This window comes from Armigeres subalbatus, chromosome 3 (assembly GCF_024139115.2).
Source record: "Armigeres subalbatus isolate Guangzhou_Male chromosome 3, GZ_Asu_2, whole genome shotgun sequence".
NCBI classification, from domain to species: Eukaryota; Metazoa; Arthropoda; class Insecta; order Diptera; family Culicidae; genus Armigeres; species Armigeres subalbatus.
The window spans coordinates 233191483-233219112 of record NC_085141.1 but is presented as its reverse complement, the minus strand read 5'-3'; the positions used below and the strand labels follow the sequence as shown (position 1 = coordinate 233219112).

Here is a 27630-nt window from a genome sequence, read left to right as displayed (position 1 = left end):
TCATGCAATGGTTTTATTTTTTAATAACATACACTTTTGTCTTGCATACTTCATATAAAACGTATCCCTGGTTTGACTCGTTTGGAATTTTATTTTGTATTTTACACTTCCTATCGTGAAACAAACCGCGTCATTATGTTTATCACTTTTTCGTAGGCGCATTGGTTGGGCCATGTCGGCAAATTTATCACAAAACAATATAGATTCAAAATTATCATTCCGCTTGGTAAACTGATTCTCTTTGCTACAGGCAACACAAATCACCCCACGCTCGCAGATGAAGATCCTGCAACTGTTGAACTCACGCGTGACCGATCTCACCTTTGCTCGCATGCTACTTACAACCAAGCCACACTCGATAGCTCCATCGTCTAGGCGTAGTAATCGGTAGTTTTCGTTGACATTTTGAGCGTATGTGTCCAACTCAACTTGCGCTACTGCCAACTGATGATACAGAGATCTATCAAATGATGCGTTTATGGTAATCATTTTCGACAAATTATCGGTTAATGTTGCGAAGAAGTGGGCGAATGCTTGCAATCTTTCGATACAAAGATATAGGAAGTCATCAATTGTTGAAACAAGATAGGCGTTGGAGTCCTGTAAAAAGTTTCAAGTTATTAATGTGTGTGTATTAATGACTGTTGAATTTCTCTTACGTTCGAACCCGTTCGATTTAGGCAGTATTTAGCAACATTGCAGATTAATTGTAAGTAATCTCCATAAACTGGAGGAAATTCAGTCTGAAATACAGATACATGGTTGGATTGACTGTATTTACTTTATGTGTTTGCATTATTGAACGTACCTTTACATACTGCAAGAAAATCGTACAAATTTCCAAAATATTTCCCACATTTATTGATAAATCTTGTAAAACTCGGTGATGCAAACGATCCATTTGAATGCATGTATCTTTGAATTTACTAAATTGAGAGTCTTGTTCTTGTTGATGAAATTCAAAATAGAATTCGAAATTGGCGCGAAAAACTTGAATATAGCTAATTTGCGAATTGATCAAAGACGTAATGCCATTATCCAAGTTACTGAAAACGTATTTTAAAAAATGCAACATGAATTTATATGGCAATATTGATTATATTATCATTTGTATAAACTCACATATCTGATCCAACGGATGTTCTGGAAGAGTGCGGTTCTATTACCGCATCAAAGTCTATCAGCTGCGGCTCATTGAAAAATTGTGCAATTGCCCGTTTCCGAATAGCTCTCACAGTGTTCGCCAGTGACTGATTAAGGTCCATATGAATCTCCTGCGTTCCTCGGTGAAGGCAGAATAGGTGCAATTTTCTGGAATCCTCCCAGCAGTTGATTTCCGAATCGTAGTAGTGTCCCCTGTACGAAAACTTATCCTTAGCTATCTCCGTATAGATGAGGAGTTTCTCAAACACGAAAAACTTTGACCTGTACTTTCGGTAACGCGATTCATCATAAATTTCAGTTTCTATTATCTGAACGAACTTTCCTTGGGCAAAAAGATCAATCTGTAGAAAAGGTTGAAAAGAGAATGATTTTTGAATATTTCTACATTAATAGATAATGATTGATTAGATTTTACATTTTACATGCATTTTTGGGGGTTGAAATAGGCTATTATACAAGATTTATTTGGGGCTGTCCACAAACCACGTAGTAGACCCTCCCTCCCCCCTAGTAGACTTTCGTAGACTTTCCCGAAAACCCTCCCCCACCCCCTTGAAGTCTACGTAGACTTTTTCAAATTTTACAAAACATCATTTGTGATTAGAAAAATATGGAAATCAACCACGTTTTCAGCAACTCAGCTATTTAAATCCATTTCCAAGTCCATTGTGAACATTACAGTAAAACTCATAACGAAATCAAACTGAACAAAATCCAATAAAACAAATATCAATTCAAAACGAAATCAACGCCAATTAATTTAATTTCTGTTGAATTTGATTCCTCCTAGAGGTGTGCGCCACCGCCACCGACACTTGCATCGGCGCGCCACTGCTTAATATCTGTCACGCATCTGACCTATAATTCTTCATGCCGGTTCAAATTTGAAGAAAACTCAAGAATTTTCAGAATTTCGAAAACTTTTGAGTTGAAATTCCGAGAATGTCAAGTCTACATTTCAATAAGTTTTTCGTGGAAATTCCGTAGAATTTCCCGAATAATAACCTTTAAAGTTTCCAGGTAATACTCCAAAGAACTCTCCGTGATAATTCGGCTGTTTTTCTTGAAAATTCCATGTAATATACCGCTAAATAATCAGCCGTTGAAACCCCACGATTTTTTTTTAAATTCCGAAAGTTTTCCCGTTAAAATGCCGAGTAACTTAAAATTATTTCCCGTCCCTACCGTTTTGGCTCAATTCCGAACATTGGCGTTTTAGCACCCTAAAACTAAACTGCCGCTAACCGCAAGTCGAGCACATCTGTATATGGGCCTCCATATACAGATGTGCTCGACTTGCGGTTAGCGGCAGTAAAGTTTTCATTGGTTTTCCATACTGAGGATTGCAAAAGAATTCAAGCTTCTATGGAGAAAATTACATAAATAACGCCAAAATGGCCATTTAAAAGCGAGTGTTCGGGATATGAGCCATGTTCGGAATTTGAGCCAAAACAGTACGATATTTTGAAATTTCCCTTGCAAAATAGGAGCGATATCCTGGGGAAATTAAAAAAAAATCCTATGGACATTCCAAAGAGTTTTCCGAATAATTTTCGGTGGAAACTATGGAGAATATTCAGTTGAATTTTTGGTGAATTTGTCGTAAAAATTTCGAATAAATATTCATGAAAATTACAAATGCTTTCTTACAAGAATTGGGTCCTAAAGCCCTACCTCGTTTATGGTTGCAAACGATAGTGCATCGGTCAAGAATACTTGAACCGATGTTATAAAATTCCGGTAAAAATCTAAATCATTAAAAATAATATTTATATGTTTAAGACATTTTAAGGCAAATTTTGGGCTGTGAAACATTTCAGAACGAATGAACCATCAGCTCAAAATATCACTAACTGTCAAAGGTTGAGTCAAGTGCCCTGCGGTGATTTGCTAGTGCGTTTGAATCATATTATTCCGTACGTCAAACAAGACCGAAAATGTCGAGGAAGCATTTTTCATCTATTTTTTTATTTCAAATTAAACAATGTTCTTTTCGATTTTTGAGTCGAAAGAAAAACTGATGCGTTTAGGATGATTCATTCCCTGAAAGAAAATCGAATATCGATTCTTTATTTTAGGACACAATTGCAACATTTTTTTTTGTAGAAACTCAAAGAGTTGTTGGTAGGAAATTCAAATAATTTCTCGTGAAAGTTTTCAACAATTCCTTTAAAAAATGTTGAGGATTTTCCATCGATAATTCAAAAGAATTTGTAATAGAACTGACGAAGAAATTGCCCATTGATTTTCCCATTGACATTTCGAAGAATTTCGCTTATATATATGCAGGCTTGGCATTTGCTCGCACAATGCGCTCAATGAGCAAAAAAAAAGTTCATCAAAATCATCTTGACACCACTGTTATAGTCGGTTCATCAATAAACCATGCTTTTTGCGTCTGGGAAAATGAGGAGCGGTTCTCTTTGAGAGAGACAGATTGTCTCAATGCGCCTCTTTTATCCGCATAATTGTGAATGTTTTTTTTCTAACAGACCGTATACACACGGAAGAAATAAACTACCCAATAGTGAGTTTAATTCACCCAACCTCGAACATCCGTACGGGAAGCCAAAATTGAGTAAGTAGGGTCGAAGTAGTTTGCCTTTACTCCCATGCTAAAAAAGTACCCAACGGAAAATTTATTGACCCAAATTTAAGTTTAATTCACTCAATTTCGACCTCAGGTAATAAAACTCAAAATTGGCTTCCCGTATTGAACTGGCGTCGTTGGATTGTTTGGCTCTTTTGTTTTTGACAACAAAAGAAAGAGTGGATGAAAGCGAAGAGAAAAAATAACTCAAAAGTAAGTTTAAAAGTACTCAATTTTGGGTACTTTTTTTCTTCAGTGCAGAGAAATGAAGATGTAGCTAGTCAAACACCTCAAAAGAGTCACTTTTGTATTCCTATTTAGTTATTGTCGGTTAATATGAATTAATGAATAAATTAGACTGAACAATCTGAGTTTAAATTTAAGTTACAGTAAGTTGGTTTTTACACGGAGGATAAGTTCCTCATGAATCAAAACCGCCGTAAAAACTGCGTTCCCGGACCTTTTTGAAAAACCGCAAAAAAACATTTGGGAAAAATCCGCGTAAATCTTGAAATCCGCAAAATAGTCGTGTAGAGAACGACCTTCGTGGAAAAACGCGTAATCAGCGACCTCAGTGCACTATGAGAATTACGACGAAAATTTTCACTTCCATTTCCCCCTGCATCAAACTTTTATCGATCTTTATCGATCGATGCATAGCACGCCTCTGATTTCCATTATACTGAAAAAATGTTTAATTGTGCAGTTTATTTGTCATCTTTGCGTTATTTCACTATTTATTCATGTGACATTCTTCCTAGTCAAAAATGACTTTGTGAATCAAAAATTTCTTAACACCAGAAATAATATTTAATTAAATACATAAACCTTCTAACCCATTTTCAAGTGTAACGTTACATTTGTTTTGTTTACGTAAAATCTCCCGACAAATTCAGTGAGAAGAAATTATCCGTTATGATAAGGTGGCGGTAATAGTCAAAAATGGCAAGCAAACGTGAACGAGAGCCTGAATACTTAAATTGTTTCAAGAAAAAAATAGTAGTGGGTGAAGATAAAACGGAGTGTGTGATTACTGCGTGTTTGTTATGTGGTACAGACAAGTATTTCAAGAGCTACAGCAAATTTAATTTGAAGCGACACATGATATCTAAGCATAGAAGCAAGGCTGAAGAATTGGGATTACTAAAATTAACTGAAGACGAAAACATTTCCGAAGACATTACCGCAGAAGTCCCGAAAAAGAAGAGCAAAATTGTGGTTTATCTCGACCGTAATGTTTACATTACCAATATTGTACAGTGGCTGACAGAATGTAATGTTCCGATGGATTTCTTTTCCCACGAATGTGTACAAAACATTTTGCAACCGCTGGAAGATGGAATGAAACTGGGACACACTAATCGCCACAACATCCTTGGTTATTTGGATACTATTCATACCAAAGTTACGGAGTTCATCTCTACCAGGCTCAAAGGTAAGCTCGTGTGCATTAAAGCGGACATTGCATCGAGGAAGGGCAGAAGCATACTCGGTATCAACGTGCAGTATATTCACCAAGGTGCGATCGTTGTACACAATCTTGCTATGCTGGAAACCATCGAACGGCACACCGCCGAAAACATCCTCGAGGAAATACTGAGTGTTCTAAGCAAATTCAAAATCGACGTCAAGCAAATATATGCAATAACAACAGACAACGGAAGCAATTTCCTGAAAGCGGCAAAGCTAATGCGAATGAACCAAATGGAACATAGGGTAAGGGAGGTATTTTGGACCACCAGTTTGACGGCTCATATTTTGGACCACTGAGTGCAAATTCCTCTTGATGGTCCAAAATAAGAGCCCCCGTAAGGGTGGTCCAAAATACATCCTTTACCCTATTTCATGTGAGGCTGCTCCAACCCCGTGAAACAAGCACTAGTTCTTGAAGCCACCGTTTGTTGGTGTGGCGCTAGTGCTGTTCTTGAAGTTTAAAGCTCCGTTCATATTGCACTGATTACATTTCGCGTGGGTATTTAATGATCGCAAAATGATTTTCGATCGTGAAAATTTAAATTTCCATAACTTAAGTTAAGTTGTTCTGTTTTCGTCATTTATTCAGCATTTTACGTGCGGTAATAGCCACCAAAATATAATTATCATCGAAATCAGCCGAAATTATCACCGGAAAAAGCCAATAAATTAATTTCGATAGCCGTCACAATTTACCATGTTCTGGTAAGTTGCAATTGCAATCTATTTGACGATTGGCTTGTGTCGTTTGACATCGCATCGATTATCATAATCCTCATGAATTTATCATTATTGACGAATAAAGGTTACATGAAGAAAAAGAAGAAGTTGAAGGAAAATATAAGAAAAAAAATTGCACGGTGAAGCATACGGGAAGTTTTTTGAACTCTTCTCAAAAAAATTAGGAGCAATTTAATTAAAAACGGTTGGCAGCACGGGGCTGTACTTTCCTTCTACTGCATAATAAACGCAATTCTTTGATTTTAAATTGAATTTTGTGATATCACACTTAATACACAGTATAAGAAAAGTCCAACCCCGTTGAGCGGGCTTGGTAGTCATATGGCTACTGCTTCTGCCTCATACGCAGGAGGTCGTGGGTTCAATCCCAGGTCCGTTCCATTCTCCTACTTTGTATCTTTCTCTATATTTCTCATGTTCTCTAGCAATCGCTAGAACTGGAAATGGACTTCCATACCGTTTCCATTACTATTCCTATACCTTCAACTTGAGTATTCTAACAGTAATCTGCTAGAATTGGAAATGAACTATAGAGCTCGTTTCCTACATCCAATTAGAAATTCCATCAGTTGCTTTCTCCTATCTATCACATTGGCAGCTCGTTAACCAAGACGGACCTCTGTCTCTCGAACCTAACCCAAAAATTCCAACAAATTCCGCATGAACTCGTGGCAAGTGCAGAGGTATATTCGGCTTGCAGTGGGCGAGTGATTGCATCATCATTTCCTCCCCCTTCCCTACATTGACTTGCATTCTGACGTGGCAGGCGCCAGTATGACCTAACAAATGAGATCGCCAGTACTTGTACATTGAAGATGTGTGCTAGTCCCAAGCAAACATCTGTTGGTTCCCTGTGCAAGAACAGCTGATCTGGTCATAATGGAGTAGCAACTACGAGCAGTCAATCAAGCTCAAGCTCAAGTATAAGAAAAGTCCAACCCCGTATACTACTTTCCGTTTTAATCAAATTACTTTTAGACATTGCACCAAAAGAGCTTCAAATAATTTTTGTATACTTCTAGATTTTTTAAGAAGAGTTTTAAAAAAAATCCCGTATGCCTCCTTCAGCTTCTTCTTTTTGCAACTTTTAATCGATGGATGATGGAAACTTGAAGTTTATGTAGTGTGAGTCGCTTAGTGAGATTGAGCATTTTTGCCGGGCAGCCTGCGTTCGCGGCGTTGAGGCGCGATTTAAATCTTTACACACGATTTCAACGAAATTTTGTTTGAGCATCCACGTCTGTTCTCTGTAAAATAAGTTTATCGGAATCCGAATGAAAACACACATTAAGGTCCGTCTCATTTACCGAATTAAACTAGAAAGTGTCAGTTCAAAGATTTAATAAATACCCAGTAGGGTGGCTCAAAAAACACTTTTTCACATTTTTTGATGGGCCTTTTATTCGGTTCTATTTAATGCCCTGATGTTCTGGACAAAATTTCAGCCAAATCGATCAACGTTTGGGCGGTGCTAAACTCGTTGGATTTGCAGTTGGACGGCACAATTTACGATCAAGAATCATGACGCATTCAGTTCTTGTAGAATTAAATACAGAATGTTATGCTGAAAACCGCGAGAAGGTTAGAGTTTGTTAGGCAAAGATATTAGCATTTCACTGGAGTGTTGTAGGGGTGAATTTATTTCTTTTCAAAGGTAAAAGAAACGAAATTTGCTCAAACCCCACTTCAGAGAAATGTTAATAACTTAGCCGGGCAAACTCTAATCTTCTCGCGGTTTTCTGCATAACATTCTGTATTAAATTCTTCAAGATCTGAATGAGTATCATAGTTCTTCATCGTAAGTTGTGCCGTCCAACTGCAATTTACTGTTTTGGGATGCTTCTGCATACATTTTTGCATATAAACTTCCAACGAGTTTAGCACCGCCCAAACGTTGACCGATTTGGCTAAAATTTTGTCCAGAGCATCAAGGCATCAAATAGAACCGAATAAGAGGGCGGCCCATCAAAAAAATTGAAAAAAGTTTTTCCCATACTAATTTGAGCCACCCTAATACCCAGTCTTAAAAAAGACTGGTGCACCCCCAAAACAATTGAAACATAAATATATCAAAAGCAATCTTGCTCTGCAAGCAGGGTTATACGAAAATGATTGAACTGCCACTATGAGATATGAGACAGCACACCTACTTTTCAGTTGACGAAATCAATTCATCTATTTGATCTTGACGCATAAACTCTTTGATTACAATCTTGAGCTCACTATAATCACAGAGAACAGACGTTGAAGCTGCACTCGCCATGTTGTGATAACTTTTTACTGTTCATTCAGAATAACTTTGGAATGTCGCCGTTATCCCGTGCATAATCAGCGCTAGTGTCGTTATGCACGCAAGAGTATACCAGCGCCATCGTGTTGTCAAAATGAGATTGTGAGTTGCAATGTCGACGTCGATGGCGTTGAAGTTTGGTGTGTTTGTTTAGGGGAGACTGGGTAGACTTGATCCCCTTTTCTGATTTCCGATGTATCACAGCCAAAAATGAATAAACATACGCAATTTCCACACAAACTCTCTAAGAAATTTAGTATTTAACTTTGCTGATGTATGACAGTCCTTAAATAATTGTTGTTATTGATACACAATCGATTTTTTGGAGTGCTGTCAAAAATCGACTTTCAAAATATTCGGGGGAAATTGATCCCTCTCCAAGCACTTGCTTTGATAAAATTAGAAAGGTGCCCTCAGGTTTTTTAAATATTTTTCCTTCAAAATACGCGGAATTTTCGAACTGCTCTGCGTATACGTGAACGATTTTTGTTATTGAATTTGACAGCACATGCAATTTTAAAATTTGGGGAGACTTGATCCCCTTTTTATGATATCTACGTAATAAATAATTTTTCCTGACAACCCTTCATCAAATCTGTCAAATTTACAAAAAAATAGAAGCCTGAGAATAGATTTATATTTTTTTTAATTTTTTCGTCAAATTTTTGTATGGGTGACTAATGGGGGATCAAGTGACCCCATATTGAGGCAATAATTTCAAATCCAAATATCCTAAAACTTTGATGTAATGTTGACATTTTCATCAGTACAGATCATCAAGCATATTTATGGCTTTGTGCTGTGAAAAAATGAAAGCATTTGGTCATTGTTATGAAAAGTTGTTCAAATTTTGCTTAGCCAATAAAAAAATCTTTAGGAAGGTCAAAACATACAAACCGCCCTGCAGAATAAATAAGGTTGTCAATCCAAAAAATAACTCACCACATAAAGGTCATTTGTCTAGAGGATCAATACTAAAAAATACGCTAGAACAAAACTACTTCAGTCTTCGATAAAACAGGGGGTGATCAAGTCTCCCCGGGGATCAAGTCTACCCACCTTCCCCTACACATGTTTTGCAAGAAATTTTGTTCGAGCCTCCATGTCTGTTCTCTGTGCTATAATGTGGGCGTCGAAACTAAGATAAATTTATCTACTTAGTCATTGAACGTGTCATCAGCAGGTGTTTTATGAAACACTATTGGAACCTTTTTCCTTTACATTTGATCTGATCCAACTGGAAGTGGATGTCGCATTGTGGATAAAATTTTGCTTCACTCTGGATCATTTGTGTGTTGAGAGAATAATAGTTTTTGGAAGCATAATGGCCTTAGCGTGAAAATCAGGAGATTAAAAATAATAAGGCCGATACAAATATTTAAAATTTATTTTGTCCCCCCGCCCCTCGGATTTATTTTGTCAAAAAATAATATTTTGAGGGGGCAACAAAATAAAATTCGGATAATTTTGAGGATTTTCAAAACATTTTTTAACAAATCCGAGGAGTTTTTTGATTTTTCTCATTTTAATATTTATTTTTTATTATTTTATTATTTATTAATTAAATATTTGTTACGGCCTAACTAGCGAGCTGCCAATGATCATGCACCGGAAAAAGTTCTTTTGGATGGCGAGAAACCTAACTATACTGCCCATGTCGCAAATGTGTAACATTTGAGTTTTTGCCGATTATGAGTTAATCTCAAGAATCCTAAGTAACCTAAGAATTACATCAGTTTAGTAGTGATTGGAGCATTTAATTTTAATATGAATCTAAGACATGCATCTCCCAGCAGCTGCCCTAGATTAGTTAAGGTTCAAGTTGAAAGCTCAAAACTGTTGCACAGCTTTGTTCTATTTTCTGCAGATTGAATCACGAGATTCAAATATTTCTTTTATGTTTTGACGGCATTTCTGAGCAGCAAAATAATTATATCACAGAGAACAGACATGGAGGCTCGAACAAAATTTCTTGCAAAACATGTGTAAACAAACACACCAAACTTCAACGCCATCGACGTCGACATTGCAACTCACAATCTCATTTTGACAACACGATGGCGCTGGTATACTCTTGCGTGCATAACGACACTAGCGCTGATTATGCACGGGATAACGGCGACATTCCAAAGTTATTCAAAATGAACAGTAAAAAGTTATCACAACATGGCGAGTGCAGCTTCAACGTCTGTTCTCTGTGATTATATTATTTACTAGCAGACTCGACGAACTTCGTTTCGCCTAAAAGTGATTTATTCTCTGATTAGTTCTCGAGTTATGCAGAAATTTCAGTTTCATTTGTATGGGAGCCCATCTTTCTAAAGCGGGGAGGGATCTCGAGCCATCTTAAGAACCTTCTCCGGCCTCAAAAACCTTCGCATACAAATTTTCACGCTGATCGGTCCAGTAGCCTGTAAGGTTCAGACATACAGAAATTCATTTTTATGTATATAGATTTAAACAAAATTGAAACATTATTTTGCTTCAGACTCTAACGAGCATGTCGTGAACCTGGGTAGTGTTCTAAAATTTTAATGAAAAATGAATCACTGCTGATCAATCAGTTAATTGGTTTGCAGTCTTATTTATTTCTACTTGCAAAAATTTAGTTTTCAAACAGAAAGATGCGTAGGAATTAAAGGCCAATTCTTTATCTCAATGCCAAATATTTGTCGAATTCTCGCTTAACTTTTCAAAATGACCTAAGTAACATTTTTTTCATGAATTAATTTGAATAGCGCAATCAACAGCAAAACATGAAAGCTTTTGATTGCAGTATTCAAATTAATTCATGAAAAAAATGTTACTTAGGTCCTTTTGAAAAGTTAAGCGAGAATTATTTCAGACATCTATCAAACTAATTAGATATCGACATGGGTATCAGGCAGACTTGACAAATTTGTTAGTATTGTCAATTTAGTATTTGTTATTGTGACAAAAACAGTGCTGATAACTTTTGCCCTGTAGCGAACATGTGTATCTGAAATGAACGAATCAGCTATAGAGATAATTTCAATAAAGTTTTGAAACATATAATCTTTACCGGGGACGACAGTTCGGTGTTTTAGAAAAGCACTAACACTAAGTTTAACAGAAACTACGTTTATTCACTAATTAAAACGCGAACAGAAGTAATGACGGTCGTCGATAAAGAAAAACTGAACCAACTGCCTGAACCGGGGTTGATGGCAGTATTTATTATATTGATATGCTGATGCGGCACATTGATGCACCTCGTCGATGATTGGCTGATGGGTCGATCGTCCGATATGCATAAATGATGACTGCTGTCCTTTATTGCTGATCTGGCTCTAACAGGAGGTCAGTCATAGCGTAATTATATTTTAGATGATGCGCTTTTTCTTTTAACAACAGCTTAAAATCGAGCCTTAAAAAAAATCTGTTTTTTTTTTATTCGAATTAAATCTGCCCACGAGCGATATTGTCGCATGCTTCACTGTGTCCCGTGCTTAAAGCCTCCGCTTGACAGCTAGCACCAAGTTTTCGGCTTCAATCACATTGTATGCAGATGACAGCCGTTTCAGGGGGCTGGGCTGCTCAAGATTCAAATAGCGAAGATTCCGATTCGGAGCTTACCTAATGGTTAACCGGTTGCAGGAGCAAAAGGATTTCATTATCGACCTTTTACCTTCAGACCTGAAAAAAGCATACAACCACACCTACTGGCGCCGTGTAGAAGATTTTCTTTCAGCGGCAAAGCCAGTGTATATTCTGACTAAGCGAATTCAAAATGAAACACTTCTGTGTGGTACATTTTACCTTTACTGGCAAGAGTGTTGCCTAGAATGAATTATTGGCAGTGGCTGATTTTCTACTCGCCGCAGCCACATCCAGGCGCTATAGTATATGCACAAAATAGCCAGCAAGAGTTAACCGCCAGAAATTTGTATGGCGAAAGACATCTAACGCTGGTTTTCTCAAAATTAGGAACTTTTCATGAAAAACTATTTGGTACCGGTTATAAGGGATGGTGTCCGCTACTACGCATACCAAATATTTTTTCGATTAAAGTGCTTAATTTTGAGAAATCGTACCTTAGATGCCTTTCGCCATACTGATTTCAGAAAGTTAACTCCTTGTGTGCCGCTGTAAGCACGCTCAAAGCAGTCGATTCATTGGCAGAATCCAAAAGTGCAATCGCTAAACAATTACACGATACTTTGAAGCATCGTATGTATATGTGGTTCGAGAATCCGGCGTTTTTGGCTGCGTTATACGTGGATCCCAGATTGACAGATTTCAGTCCACCTGTTTTGACTAGTGAGCAACGCGAAACTGCCATCGTAAGTTTCTATTAAAATGTTAACCATTCCGTTCGATACAGTATATATTGATTATTTTTTAGCATCATCTCATGTTAACTTGGAGAGCTATTCAGTTACTACACAAAGGCCAGGAAGAGTAGGAAGAGACCTCACAAGTTCCAACTGCGTCGTCATCAACGCAATGCACCAGCAACCTCACACGTGTCCAAAAACTACTAAATGCGAACAGAACTTCGGTGGTATCTGGCGACGTTGATATCGAAAAAAGAATTCGTCGGATTTTCCTTGAAATGTCATTACCACTTGATGCTGATGTGATTGCTTGGTGGGATAAACAGTACAAGAATGACAAGGACCTATCACTATTAGCAGTAACGGCATTGCAATTACCAAGCACTCAAGTGACCGTTGAACGAGGGTTCAATGGGCTTGGTCAAATATTGACCAAATTCAGGGCGAAGTTGAGTCCGAAAGCCTTGGAACAGCTTTTGTTTGTGAAATGCAACAAAGATTTATTGAAATTGATGTACTTAGAATACAATGTTTGATTGATTTTTTACTCAAATAATATGTTCCTAATGTTATGAACGAATTCGTACAATAATAAAATAAACTTTTCTTAAATTCTTAAATCATTTCTTATACAATATTTGCATTGAATTGCATATTATTCCAGAAGCACAAACTAATCTTACTCTTGTTATGAGTCGCGTTCGTACAATTCCATTTATTTCCACCGCTTGATTGTACCTTTGACAGATACGTATATTTCGATCTCAACAATAAGGCCGTCTTCAGTGTCTCGTACTTGACTCGACTTGGAAGTGGAAATGGAATTGTACGATCTCGTTATGAATTTTCATTTTCACCTGAATTTTCTTTGATTTTTTGTGATTTTTTTCATGGGGTTTCACTAACACTAAAGACCATAATCGACTAAAATCCACCCGTGTAAAAAAAGAACTGGGTGTATTCAGTTTTTTTGTTGCCCAACCCTTTTAATCTAAAATTCGCAAACAAAAAAACGCCTGTAGAACCCCAAGTAAAAAACGACCCCAGTGTATACCGTTTTGATCGATAAACACAAATTTCGTTCGATTACTTGAAATGCTTTTGTTTCTAAACAAACATGATCAACACAAAAACATACTGCCTACCGTTCAGTGCTGTAGTTGTGAACTAAAAGTTAGTTAGTCGGCAAAAATTGGGGGCGTTACCACACATAGGCAATAGAGGGGGCGCACACTAAAAAATAACTCCAATACAGTAAGGAACTGCAACAGAATCTTCGGATGCTTCGCCCGAGTTGCAAGACAAGAACAGGACGCGTTTATCAGGGTGATGGGAAGAGAGAAGGCCGACAAGGTGACCAAACTGATGCTTTCTGCTTCCTAGGACTATGGCCCAAAAGGCGATTGATTTCGCCCTGACGGCCTTATTGGCCGGCCCGAAACAGCAAGGGCAGCAATCCGGCGAATACGCTCAGAGCAATGCCAAACGACGTGCGACCATAAGAGCAAAACGTTGTCTGAACGGAACAGATTGGGATACATAGGGCATCGACCCAAGAAGGCGACTTCTCGGCCCAAAAAGTCACCGTGCCAGAAGAGGGTACCAGCCGACCGGTGTCATCGGCACAAGAGACCGAAAATCCATGGCAGCTGGTCAGTAGGGCAAAGCGAAAGTCGAGCGTATCTCGACCTGCAAGAAAGCAAAGGATAAAGACGAGTCCTTGTTGGTGAAAACAGATAAAGAAAAGTACTCCGAAGTCCTTAAATCGATGCGGGCGGCAGAAAAGCTTTCGGTGCTAGGTCAGGACGTGCGAAGCGTCAGACGCACCAAGATCGGTGAAATGATCTTGATTCTGAAACGCGGAGCGCAAGCTAGTGGGGCGGACTATAGGAAGTAGGCCCAAGTGATCTTGGGTGACGACGTCAATATGGGGGGCGGAAGTGACCCTCCAGTTCAAGTAACTGGACGAGGTTACGATCAGAGAGCATCAGAGAGCAGTGCGGCACAGAGGTTGAGAAGACCTCTATACGCCTAAGAGACGGTACCTTTGGCACGCAGGTAGCCGATCTTAGATCACTCACGGAAACCAAAAAAAGTCATAGAGAATGGAAGTTGAAGATCAGCTGGTCAGTATGCCCAGTAAGCAAACTCCAGCCGCCATCAGTGAACAAGTGCTATTCGTGCTTAGAGTCGGGGTACAAGTCCTACGACTGTATGGACCCAGACCGTAGTAAGCTGTGTCATCGTGCGTTGTGGTGAGGAAGAGCACAAGGCGCAGGAATGCGATAAGGCACCAAAGTGCCTCATCTGCGCCAACAAAAAGCAAGCATGTAACCACGTTTTGGGTGGACCTTCATGCCCTATCGGAGAGACAAACAAGAAAAAGCCGTGCTAGTAACACAATTGAATTTTAACCACTGTACATCTTTTTAGCAGCTGCTGTGGCAGTCTTCCTCCTGTTCGACCCGTACAATGTTCCTGTCGTCAATTAGGTGACGAACGGATCTAGGATGGCGGCTATTTGCACAACGGGACGGTATCTGCTCCAAGAGGTGGTTCATTCTTCCGCTGAGGGTGTCGTGATGGCTAAGACCAACGGCGCTTACCCATACGCTTAAACCTGGTTTAAGCACTAAGCGGAGGGGAAGAAATCGGCTCTAAGACTCATTGGCCAATTTGTAATAGTTTCTGGGTGATCTGCGAAAGTTACATCTGTTCAGGGCCAAACCCAGACCGTTTGGAAATGGCCATACTTCTGCGTATACCTTACGGATTTTCGATCAGCCAGCATTGGTCATCATACTAGTTCTAGTTTCTGGGGAAAGGATAAAACACGATGGAAGTAAACGTCACTTAAAATGACAAGCACAAGAAAAAATGAATTAACATTCCCTCGAAAAACCCGGAACATCTCCGGTGGCCAAGGACCAATCTGAGATGGGGACAAAATACTAGAAAAGTTTCCAATCCGCCAGTGTGTTGATCGCGTATGCTGCCACAAGAATTGAATCCCCGTAGACTTCTAAGGTCATAGGCGAAGCCGAAGATCTTGACATCAGAAGGGAACTTTAGTTTCAGAAGTCCGCCGTACATAATATTCCATAATACCGGGTCCAATAATGAGCCTTGCGGTACTACTGCATTAATTGGAACACTTCTCTGACTGGCATCGGTCTCGTATAATAGTATACGGTTCTGAAAATAGCCTAGAATATATAGAATACCTCGCCTGTTACATTGGATCGCTATCTCAGCGGTCTTTACCACGCTGTCAACGTCAAACGTGGACTTATCCTTACGAAACCCGAACTGATTGCTTGCGAGGCCGCCCGTACCCTCTAAGTACGGGGTCAGCCTTTTGAGGATGATCCTCTCCAGCAACTTGCCCGTCATGTTAATTAGACGGTTTCCCGGCTTTCGGTAACAGAACCAACTTTTGCCTTTTCCATCTATCGGGAAAACTACTACAGTCATGGAGACATCTCTGCATAGATGTTCGCAATGATTCCTGCCTTGAGAAGGGTGTTCGGAACTCCATAAGGCCCTGGAGCCACCATTTTGGTCTACACGCACCCGAATTATAGAATAGAACGACTAACTAATGTCAAAGACTTGGGCGTAATTTTGGATTTCCAACTAACGTACAAGATGCACATCTCGTACGTTGTGGGCAAGGTTTCCAAAACTCTGGGCTTTATCTTTCTTTGGCCAAAGAATTTTCTGACATTTACTGTCTGAAGTATCTGTTTTGCTCACTGGTTTGGTCTATACTGGAGTATTGCTGCGCCCCGTTCGGAATCCCAATGAACGGTGCAGAACAAATTGAGTCCGTGCAACGACGTTTCCTACGATTTGCTCTGCGTAGACTACCGTGGAGAGGTCCATTACGCCAGTCAAGTTATAATATCTGCTATCGGCTTATCGATCTGGAGCTGCTAAGGAATCGCCGTAACATTGCTTGGGCCGTACTGGTTACAGTTGTTTCGCAAGGCCGAATAGTTGTAGCGATATTTTGGAGCAAAATATATCAACGTACAGCCGAGGGCACTTCCAAATAACGCTATGCTAAGAAGGCCATTTCGTCGGACTAACTACAGTATGAACGGTAGTATTGAAGGATTACAGCGGTTATTTATTACGGTATCAACAATCTTCGACTTCAACTTGCCTTATCAGACGCTGCGTCGGCACAGATAGAAAAATCCACTGAAACTTACGCCATAAATCATGCACATAAATGGAACACCATTATTGGCGTAATTCCACACGAGATACAGCCTAAATGTATACAACTTTTGACGTGAATCGTCAATATTGCACACAAGTTGTAAGCAATCTTGTTAGGAAGAGGACCATTTCAGCGAAGTATAGCGTAAATTTCCGCATGTCATGTTTTACGCGCTGTTTATTTTTCATTATTTTTTTCTGTGGGAGATTCAAAGAATTTTTCTCATCGCGTCAGGTCATGTTTGAACTCAAATTTTTACTGCAGGCACCTCCATGCTAGTCACGTTTGGACTCCAATTTGCACTTCAGACGCATCAATGCTGTTTGATAAGTACTTGATCCAATATGAACGCCTCGACAGGTCAAGTTTGGACTCAAATTTTCACTGCAGGCGCCTCTATGCCGTTTGATATATACTTGATCCACTATGAACGCCTCGACAGGTCACGTTTGGACTCAAATTTCACTGCAGGCGCCTTCGTGCTGATTGATAAATACTTGTAAACGCCTATGAACGCTTTTTTGATGCGCAGATTGGTATTCAAATATGATTTTTTCATCAAAATCTGTATGTAAACAATTCGTTCATTTGGAATCATCTATAATTTTAATATTCCTCTTTGTGGATCACATCATATCCGGCAACGGAAAGTGCTTCACATCGTCATAAATTAAGTAAGCTAATGTTACAATATAAATGTTACACTGCTCTAGCATTTTAAGAAAATTTAAATTATAATTTTGAAAATAAAAATTAACTCGAAGCAAAATATAAAGCATGTTAGTCGCCGACTAACCCCGATCCCCCGCAACTACAGCACTGCTACCGTTAGATTAGCCATTTAAAAATCAAAACTTTATTCGCAGCCAACCATTTTTCCGTCGGGAAGAGGCTCAAAGATGCTCAATGAGCAACTTTTCCTCACTTCATTGTGTCAAATCATTTAGTTATCATTGAGAAATGTGTACAATTCGGAGCTATACGAAAAAGAGTGAAGCGTCAAAGAACAAAAGAGAAGAGCTAAAATTCGTGTGTCGAGAGCAGAGAGAATTTCTTTTCTTCTCCTGATTCGCTCAGAGGAGCATTCCTCGTAAAAATCCGAGAATTTCCGAAATTAAGAAAATTTCCCCAGGGACTTTCCAGAAAATCCTAAGTGGAAAATCTGAAGGGTTTCTCGAAGACATTTCGGAAAATTCTCTTTACAAGTTCCAAAGAATGTCTTTTGGAAATTCCAAAGACTTTTTGTTGGATATTCCAAAATACTTCCTTTGTAAATTCTGAAGAATTTTCCGTTGAAGTGCGACATAATTTTCCGTGGAAATTCTAAAGAATCACTTGAAGTTTCTAAAGAACTTCCTGCCGAAAATCAAAAGATATTTTAGTGGAATCTGTAATATAATCCAAGCGGAATTTTTTTCGAAAAATTTGCTGTTGGAATCATGGTATTTTTAAGCCGTAGTTCAGACTATTTCTTCAGTGAAAACCATAAGATTTTTCTGGAGAAATTTGGGAGATAAAGTCTTGCAAAAAAAGAGAAAAATCTAAAAAAAAAAAAACAAACAAGCAAACTTTGCACAAAGCTACTGTACAAATTTTTTTTCAAAAAATTAAAAATTAAATAAAAAAGGTCTACGTAGACTTTTAGTATACCCCCCCTTCCCCCTTCGTAGACTAACATAGACTTTTCCGAAACCCCTCCCTCCCCCTTAACCTTTTGTCTGTGCTCTGGGGTCAATATGACCCCAGGCCACTTTGAGTGGCTGCCATTTTTTTAGTTTTCAACCGATTCTCCTAATTTTTGGTAGTTTGGTAAAACTCGCCTAGATCTGTCTCCTAGGTGCAAATTCGCTTGAAAATTCTTGAAAATATGCGCTACAGTGTCCTTTTTTCAAAAAACTTACGTTGTCTGTGCTCTGGGGTCAAATTGACCCCAAATTGAAATTGCTATAACTATTTTAATGTTTGGCCAATTTTTGATTTCTGGGGCTGTTTCGAAAGATAATTTAATCATCTTTCAGGTCGTTACCAAAGATTGACTATAGGTGGGCGGGTACATCGCGGGGAGGGGTTTTCGTAAAAAAGGGTACAAAAACAGTGATTTTTCATGCTTATTTTATTATATCTGAAAATCCTACCCATTTTGAACTGCACCTTTTCAAAAAGGTTATGCAGGAAGGCGTCTGCTTTGACATGAGACATTGATTAGTTCAGCGCTTGGTCGCTAGGTGGCGGTATATTTGAATTCATTATTTTAGACTACTCAAGTAACTCCGATATATGGAATTTTCCTCATTGTAAATATTCTTATCGCACAATTTTGCAATTTGTAAAGATGACGTCTGTAACAAAGTTCGTCTGGTGGGAATAGACTGTCATGTGACGGAATAAATAATAAGGAAATTTACAAATAGTCGGCGCTAGTGTACTTGCAATATTCTTGCATATATGAAATATTGCTTTAGCTTGAGATCCCTCATACCTACACCCAAGTTGTATTCGGCAACATTGTTCAGGATGTCTAGCACTACAAAGCGGTGCTCAATATAATGAGCATTTCTTCCCATTTTTTAATTTGTGCGATAAGAATATTTACAATGAGGAGAATTCTATATATCGGAATATCTTGAGTAGTCTAAAATAATGAATTCAAATATACCAGCACCTGGCAGCCGAGTTCTAAACTTATCAACGCCTCATGTCAAAGCACATGCCTTCCTGCATAGCCTTTTTAAAAAAGTTGCAGTTCAAAATGGGTAGGATTTTCGGATATAAGTAAAATAATCATGAAAAATCACTGTTTGTGTACCCTTGTTCACTAAAACCCCTCCCCGCGATGTACCCGCCCACCTATAGTCAATCTTTGGTAACGAACTGAAAGATGATTAAATTATCTTTCGAAACAGCCCCAAAAATCAAAAATTGGCCTAACATTAAAAAAGTTATAGCAATTTCAATTTGGGGTCAATTTGACCCCAGAGCACAGACAACGTAAGTTTTTTTGAGCACAGACAGAAGGTTAAGAGTCTACGTGGTTTATGGACAGCCCCTTTGGAGTTTGCGTTAAAAATACCGTTTTTTGATTTTTTGAAATAATATTGCCCCGTGAACAATAAACAAACCTACCGGGTTATTCCTAGAAACTATTTTGTTCCCCTTCGGCTTCAAAATCAACGTACAAGCCAGATCGTTGTCTCGGTTGAAGCCCAGCGTAGTCATGGGAAAGGCGGCAATGGCAGAGAATTCACTTGCACACTGTGGAATATCACTAATCGACACTGCCGCATTCACCAGATCCATCAGATCGCTAAGCTTGTCTTGGGCCTTACGAATCGATACGGAAGTACCGGTGTTCCCAAATTTGGTGGTTTCCTTAAGAAACTTCTCCAAGAACAGTTTGTAGTGGGGAAGCCGTTGGATGGGTTGCAGCAGAAAGCTGTTCACTTCATGTTGGTTAGACTACAGTTTCAAAAATACATTTATTAGATGATAACGAGGAAAATCAGTTGATTGAGTAAGATCAGAACTACCGAAAAATAATCTCGATGTCTTTCAAATATAATACCCGCTTTCCGTCTGTTTAGAGCATACTTTACGTAGCAGTAGAGTTTGTCCGTTTCTATGAAGTGTATGAAACATTCGGCAATTTGTTCCACATTTTGGTAGCAACGACCAAGTGCAGGGATAAACTCATCCTGGTGAAGTTCGTGGATCTCTTCGATATTTCCGAACAGGTTGTTCCTTTGACCACATAAGCCGGCCGGAAGATTCATGTGATAGAGCAGTGGAATAAAGTTCAGTATGCCATTCATCAGATTGTCGATGTACTTCTGCTCGTTTTGCAACAGTTCGTCAACAGCGTTTGCTGGTGAAGTGCTGAGTCGTTTCATTCGATTACGATCCATTGTGTCGTCAAACCTGAGAGCAGTGCGTGTGATGTTATGTGTATGAAATAATTTGAGAATATTATTTGAATGATTACTTACGTGGCGTCAAACGTAGATTCTCTAGTAAAGCTATCTTCCGTTACAGCGCTCAATAAATCAATTACACTTGATCTAAAATGCAATAATGTGAACAATATAGACAAATCATAGTTTTATAATATGTGTATCTATAAACAGTGAAATCAATGGCGAGCTAAACTTTTGCAAACTCATTTTTGACTATCTTGCCATACTTTGTTTGTAGACTGTCTTGCAATACTGAAATTTATTTTTACCATCTTTTCATAAATAAAATAGTTATTATAGAATATGAGCATGACCATTACGACCGAACAATTCGTAGTTGCTACTCCGGGATTGACTGGAACTTTTGAAATCGCACAGAGAATCATGTGTATGGAGCGTATGGAGCATGGCATTTGCTATCTATTCTCAATATACACGTTTCAGAAGAAGGCGAAGAAATTAGACAATTTGTTATTGGTGCAAGACCGTGCTGACAATAGAGGTAATAAACTATAGAGGACGATTGTCGCTGCGGCTCCCTTTGTTATCGTTCCCAAACATGTTGGGTACCTATCTGTCAAAATGGTTTAGGGTCATTTGGCCGAATGCCGTTTGGCCGAATGTCGTTTGGCCGAATGCCATTTGGCCGAATGCCATTTGGCCGAATGCCGTTTGGCCGAATAGTTGAAATACGTTTCCTTACGAAGTGAGTAGTGAGAAGCAAGAAGGAAGAAGGAAGAAAGAAGAAGGAATAAAAAAGAAATAGAAGGAATAAGGAAGAAGGAAGACAGGAGAAGGCAAAAGGAAGGAAGAAAGAATGAGAAAGAAAAAAAGAAGGAAAAAGGCAGAAGGAAAAGGGAAGAAGAAAGAAGGAAGAAGAAAGAAGGAAGAAGGAAAAAGGAAGAAGGCAGGAGGAAAAGGAAGAGGGAAGAAAGAAGAAGGCAGGAGGAAAAGGAAGAAGGAAGTAGGAAGAAGGAAGAAAGACCAAGGAAGAAGAAAGAAGAAAGAAAGAAGAAGGCAGAAGGAAAAAGGAAGAAGGAGGAGGTAAGAAAGAAGAAGGCAGGAGGAAAAGAAAGAAGGAAGTAGGAAGAAGGAAGAAGGAAGAAAGACGAAGGAAGAAGCAAGAAGAAAGAAGAAAGAAGGAAGAAGGAAGAGGAATAAAAATGAAGGAGAAGGTAAAGGAAGAAGAAAGAAGGAAGAAAAAAGAAGAAAGAAGAAAGAAGGAAGAAGAAAGGAGAAAGAAGGAAGAAGAAAGAAAAAAGAAGAAAGAAAGAAGAAGGCAGAAGGAAAAAGGAAGCAGAATGTAGGAAGAAGAAAGAAGGAAGAAGGAGGAGGAAGAAAAAAAAGGAAGAAGGAAGAGGTAAGAAAGAAGAAGGCAGGAAGAAAAGGAAGAAGGAAGTAGGAAGAAGGAAGAAGGAAGAAAGACGAAGGACGAAGAAAGAAGAAAGAAGGGAGATGAAAGAAGAAAGAAGAAAGAAGGAAGAAAAGTGAAAGAGAAGGAAGAAGGAAGAAGCAAGAAGGAAGAAAGAAGAAAGAAGAAAGATAAAGAAAAACTGAAGAAGGAAGTAGGAAGAAGAAACTCGTAAAATGAGGTCAAATTTTTTAAACTATTCGGCCAAACGGCATTCGGCCAAATGACCCGTACGTAGAGGTGTGCGCCGCCGCGCCACGCCGCCGCCGCCGACAGTTTTTGGCACGCCGCCGCCGCCGGTTTTTTTGCATCGGCGGCGGCGCGTTTAAAATTTGTCACGCCGCTAATCTATAATTTTCCACGCCGATTAAAATTTTCAGTGGAAACTCCTAAGATTCATTGGATTTTCCGTATAATTTCCTGATAGATCTCTACAACATTACGTTGAAACTCCTGAGAATTTTTTCGTAAAGATTCCAATTATTTCCACGAAAATTCCATACAATATATTGTTAACACTTCGAAGAGCTCTGCGTAAAAACCAAGCGTGAAAATTGCGGAGGAGTTCACGTTGAAATAATAAAAACATTACTTTGAAATTAAAATTTAGAACAGAAAAGAGTTGTTCGGTAGAAAGTCACAAGGCTGAAAGTTGTTAGACCGAATCGTTTAACCGAAAAGACTATTTGGTAGAAGCCTACCCAATCAAAGCTTAAGAACAAATTGATAACTTGATTTAATGTTGTGAAATTTAATCGATGTTTACTTTAATTTGATATCTTTTTGGTCGTTTTAACGGTTAAAATAACAAAATTATCTTACTGTGACATCAAATCAAAAGCTATTTCTGCTGTCGATGAGAGCAAATCGAAAACTAAATTTGATATTGGTTTCCGATAGTAATCTACAGCAACATGAGATCAAAATATGCAATCAATTAAGATGAATTATACATATTTGAAAACAAATTATGAATCAATTTGATGTCAAAATCAAAATATTCTATATGCTCTCATTATGTTTTCAGACTTTGGTAAGATATCTAGCCTACAGATATTTGGCCTAGAATGTCATTTGGTCGAACAATTCCTTTGGCTGAAAAAATCTTGAACTTGTCTTTCGGTCGAAAGGGCAATTTAGTCAAAAGGACATTCTGGATATTTTCAGGACAATAACGGGAGAATCTTTTGAATTTCGCCTCCAAAAATTGATGAACTTTTCACGAAATTCTTCAAGTTTTTCCAGAATATTCATTTGAAAGTTATTTTCAGATTTTCCACGGGAACTACTTTCAAGTTTCGAGAACTCTCTGGAATTACCAAGGAAAATTGTTTGGGATCTACATGAGAATCTTTTCAGAGCTTTTAAGGGAAGTTGTTCCAAATTTCTTCAGGAAAATATTCGAAATATTCACGGAAAGCTCCTATTGAGTCTCTGTTGAGTAAAATTCACACAGAAAATTGGGAATAGTAAAAGAGATGCTTTAACGTTGACTTCCCCAATCTAGATTAATCATCTTTTTTTATCCTTTATTAAAGTGATTTTTTTTCGCAAGGAGAAGTTCATCATTAAACGGCTTGCTTAAAATATCGGAAAAATGCTTGAAATTTTTGAGGATTGTTTTTGGATTTCTTCAGAAAATTTTATCTATTTTTGATTGAAACTTCTTGGTAAGTTCCATTTCATTCCAATAAGACCGAAAGTGACAGACGGCCAAGCTGGTAAATTTTGCCGAAAAAGCCGTTTGACCTAAAAGGTCGTCTGGCCGAAACCATCGTTACCTAAAAATGCCAATTTAACAGAAATAGTTTTTTGACAAAATGGGCACTTTGGCCAAAAATGTCATTTGGTTCAACGGAGTCACACGGCCAAATTTCATTGACTGAACCTCGTACTGAACGGGTAATATGGTCACTGGTCAGAAACGGCCACTTGTTTGGCGAAATAATCTTTTTGTCAATTGACCATTGAACATCATTCTGTGGCCTCTCTATTTTTAAGTCGCAAAAGCAAAACGATTCACGGAAACTGTTATCAGATGAAAACTGGTTTGACCGAAAATGTAGTTTGGCCGAAAGCGATGCACAGCCAAAAGTAAAATTTAGACGGAGTTGTAAAAAGTTGTTTACACTAACAGGTCATTTGGCTGAAAATGTCGTGAAAAAGTCGTTTGACCGAATATACATCATCATCATTTGACCAAAAATGCCGTTTGTTAAAAAATGACATTTGGCAGAAAGAGCCATTTGGCCCTTAAATCTCCTTTCTGCAACCTTCTTTAAAAAGTGTCGTTCGGGTGAATTGATCATTTTGCCAAAAAAAGACGTTTATCCGAATAGGTCATTTGGCAGATAATGCCGTTCGGCCAGAAAGGACATTTTCGGGCCAAATTACCATTCCTACCAAACGGCATTTTCGTTCAAATGATCTATTCGGTTAAACGATTTTTTTCGGCCAAATTACCAGTTCGGCTGAATGTCCATTTCGGGTGTATGTCGTTTTCGATAAAAATACATTTTTGACCAAACCATTTTTGACCTGATAACAGTTTCGGATAAACGTTCAATTCGGCTTAATGGGATTTGGTTAAATGGCTATTGGCTTTAATGCCAGTATCGACTTAAAAGTAGAGAGGTTACGAAATTTCATTCAACAGTCGTTTGACAAAAGGCCTTTTCAATGTAAATGGCATTAGGCCAAACGGATGGATATTTGGACTAAATTACCCATTCAGTTATTGACATTTGGCCGTATGGACCTGTTTTCCTAAACGATAATTTCGGACAAACGACCCATTCTGCCAAACGGAATTTTTGGGCTGATGACCTATTCGGCCAAACGACCTGTTAGGGAAACGACTTTTTCGGCCAAATTACCAGTTCGGACATACGGCTTTCAGTCAATGGAATTTCCCAAGAATTTCTTACGGACAATACACTAGTCGTTCGATAGCAACATGACGCATTCTAGACGTCAAACAATTGTCAGACGTCGTTGAAATATGAGTGCTTCTGATTGTTCACCGCTATGCAGCTATCATCGACTTTGACATAGTTTTGAAGCTCAGCTGTTCGATAATTGCAAAACTGATGTAACTTTCGAAATGCAGTTAAAAGCATTGCAGTTAAATGACTTTCAGTTATCGAACGTCTACTGTACAAAGAATTTCCCGTAGAATTCCAATAATTTCGAACAATTTTTCGTTGGATCATTTTGAACAATCCTCCGCGGAAATTCTAAAGAAGTTTCCGTCAAACTTACGGGGAATTTCTAATAAACATTCCATTGACTGTTTTATCGTTGGCTATGCCAAACTAGTTGTCTTTATTATTCTAGACTAAGAAAGCCAACGGTAAATCTCCCATTTAATCAGCCGCACTCTACTACAATTATCAATAATGTTCTGTTCAGAAAATCAACAAGAATTTTTCATAAATTTTCGAAGTTTTTCCTGTAGAAGTTCAGAACAATTTTTGTGAAAATTCTGTAGTTTCTCACGTAAATTGCGACAAATTTTCTGCTGAAATTTCAAACAAGTTTATTTAGGAATTCAAAAGAGCTTCTCTTGGTAATTCCAAAGATTTCGCGAAGCTTCAAACAATCCTAAAATATTTTCCAAATTTTGGTTTTTCTCCAGATTTTTCTGGAAAAGTTCATTTTTCATGCGAAAATCAAAAAAATTCTTCTTTTAATGTTTTGAAAACATCCCTGAAAAAATTTAAAAAAATCTAAGAAAAAAGTAATAAAAAAATCGCCACGCCGATTCACGCCGCCGCCGCACAGAGGGACGAATCCTTAGAAAGAGGGTCAAAAGGTCATTTTTCAAAATGATGTATTCTATTTTTTAAATATTTTTCTCGCATTATTCAGGTTATAAAACATTGTAAATTACTTTGGTTGAGTTAATTTGACGATGTTGTGCCCATTGATAATAAAGAAATATGAAGTATGATATCTTTGCAATATTTTTCAAATTTGTTATTCAATCATTTCAAACTCAATACATCTTCAAAGATAACATAATCAACTATCAATTGCATACATTGTATCACAAATTCATGAAATATTCACCCTTGGCTTATGGAGTTGAATTTGGGCTTATTTCGAAATTTACTCATTTCGTGGTGTTTTCGTGTGGTTAGAAAACAATTTACCCATCATTACCCAGCGCTGAAAATCGCATGGCAACTACTTTACATTATATATTTTCAAACTAAACCAAATTTAGGGCCCGCCAGGGCCCGCAGGTTTTTTTCCGAGGCATTTGAAAATGACGTAAAATACATGAAAATGTATGTATATGTACTGAATGCTACAATCACAACAATCGTTATGAATGTAGTTGAAAATGATAAAATTTCATCACAGTAAGTATAATAAACCCATTTGTTCACATTTTAAGCCATATTTGTACTTTTGACCGTCTTTTTTTAAATCCGTCCCACTGTGCGCCGGGTAAAATGGCTTCCGGCGTGACGCCGAAAACGCCGCCGCCATCGACCAAATTCTAACAAACGCCGCCGCCGACGAATATTGGACCGGCCACACCTCTACCCGTACGGCCAAACGGCATTCGGCCAAATGGCCTGACACCGTCAAAATGTACTGATTTTTCCTTCGTTGACATTTAGTGCCCTATCCTCGCCAGCAAAAGATGTTTCGCCAGTGACGACAGCGACAATCTTCCTCTATAGTTTATTACCTCTATTGTGCTGCTGACAGGCTGACTGGGTTCGATTCCCGGTCTGTAAAATTTTCGGGTTGAAAATTTTGTCGACTTCCCTGGGCAAAAAATGTATCATCGTGTAAGCCTCGTGATACACGAATGCAAAAATGGCAACTTTTCTTATAAACCTCGTAGTTAGTAACTGTGAAAGTGCTGAATGAATACTGAATTCAATGACAATGATGCTATATTTCGCTCGAGCACATACTGTACCTGACAGGAGTTCCCTCGTAGATATTATGCAATGTATCGGGAAGTATTGCATTGGAACTGTTTGCAATGCTAGATGTGATGCCATTCATCTCACTAGTTGATTCTTGAAAATATAGAGGAATGTTTTGAACACTCTTTGAACTGACGGAACTTCCGACTACAGCATTTTGTTGGCTCAAACGTTTACTGTTTTCATAATCAATCCTGCGGGGTGGTATTTGCGGAGGAACACCCCTAGTACGTAAATTAGCTTCTGCTATGGAAGGAATGGGAGGTAAAGGACGATTTTTAATTTGATCACACATTTCAATATTTAGATATTTCCAAACAGCTGTGAAATGATCCGAAATTGAACTGAATGTGTTTTGTTTCATAGGAAAGCGAGACCACTTCAAATCGATAATCGTATCAGAGATAAGATAAAGATGTAGAATTGCTATTTGTTTGTCATAGCTCATTACTTTGGCAGTACTCCAAAAGTAATAAATGACGTTGACTTCATACAATTTACAGATATAAAAAAGCATGGTTTAAATTTGAAAATAG

At 38.3% G+C, this 27630-nt stretch overlaps 1 protein-coding gene across 1 annotated transcript; it reads right to left on the bottom strand.

The window, feature by feature from the left end:
* On the bottom strand, positions 1-27424 carry LOC134222347 (uncharacterized). Its single transcript, XM_062701507.1, has 8 exons — positions 27085-27424; positions 20768-20839; positions 20312-20699; positions 19908-20240; positions 1123-1505; positions 809-1046; positions 660-743; positions 1-600 (listed from the first exon to the last, which is right to left on the bottom strand). The coding sequence occupies exons 1-8, from the start codon at positions 27387-27389 to the stop codon at positions 1-3; spliced, it is 2403 nt and encodes an 800-aa protein (XP_062557491.1). The 5' UTR covers positions 27390-27424.
* Positions 27425-27630: the final 206 nt, after the last annotated feature.

What these genes read in the sequence shown, in the direction of transcription:
- LOC134222347 (XM_062701507.1), bottom strand. Translation starts at nt 27,389, where the DNA reads ATGTGTGATCAAATTAAAAATCGTCCTTTACCTCCCATTCCTTCCATA. An exon ending in GAATCTACGTTTGACGCCAC is followed by an intron (nt 20,700 to 20,767) that starts GTAAGTAATCAT and finishes CACTGCTCTCAG; the next exon opens with GTTTGACGACACAATGGATC. An exon ending in GACATCGAGATTATTTTTCG is followed by an intron (nt 20,241 to 20,311) that starts GTAGTTCTGATC and finishes TTGAAACTGTAG; the next exon opens with TCTAACCAACATGAAGTGAA.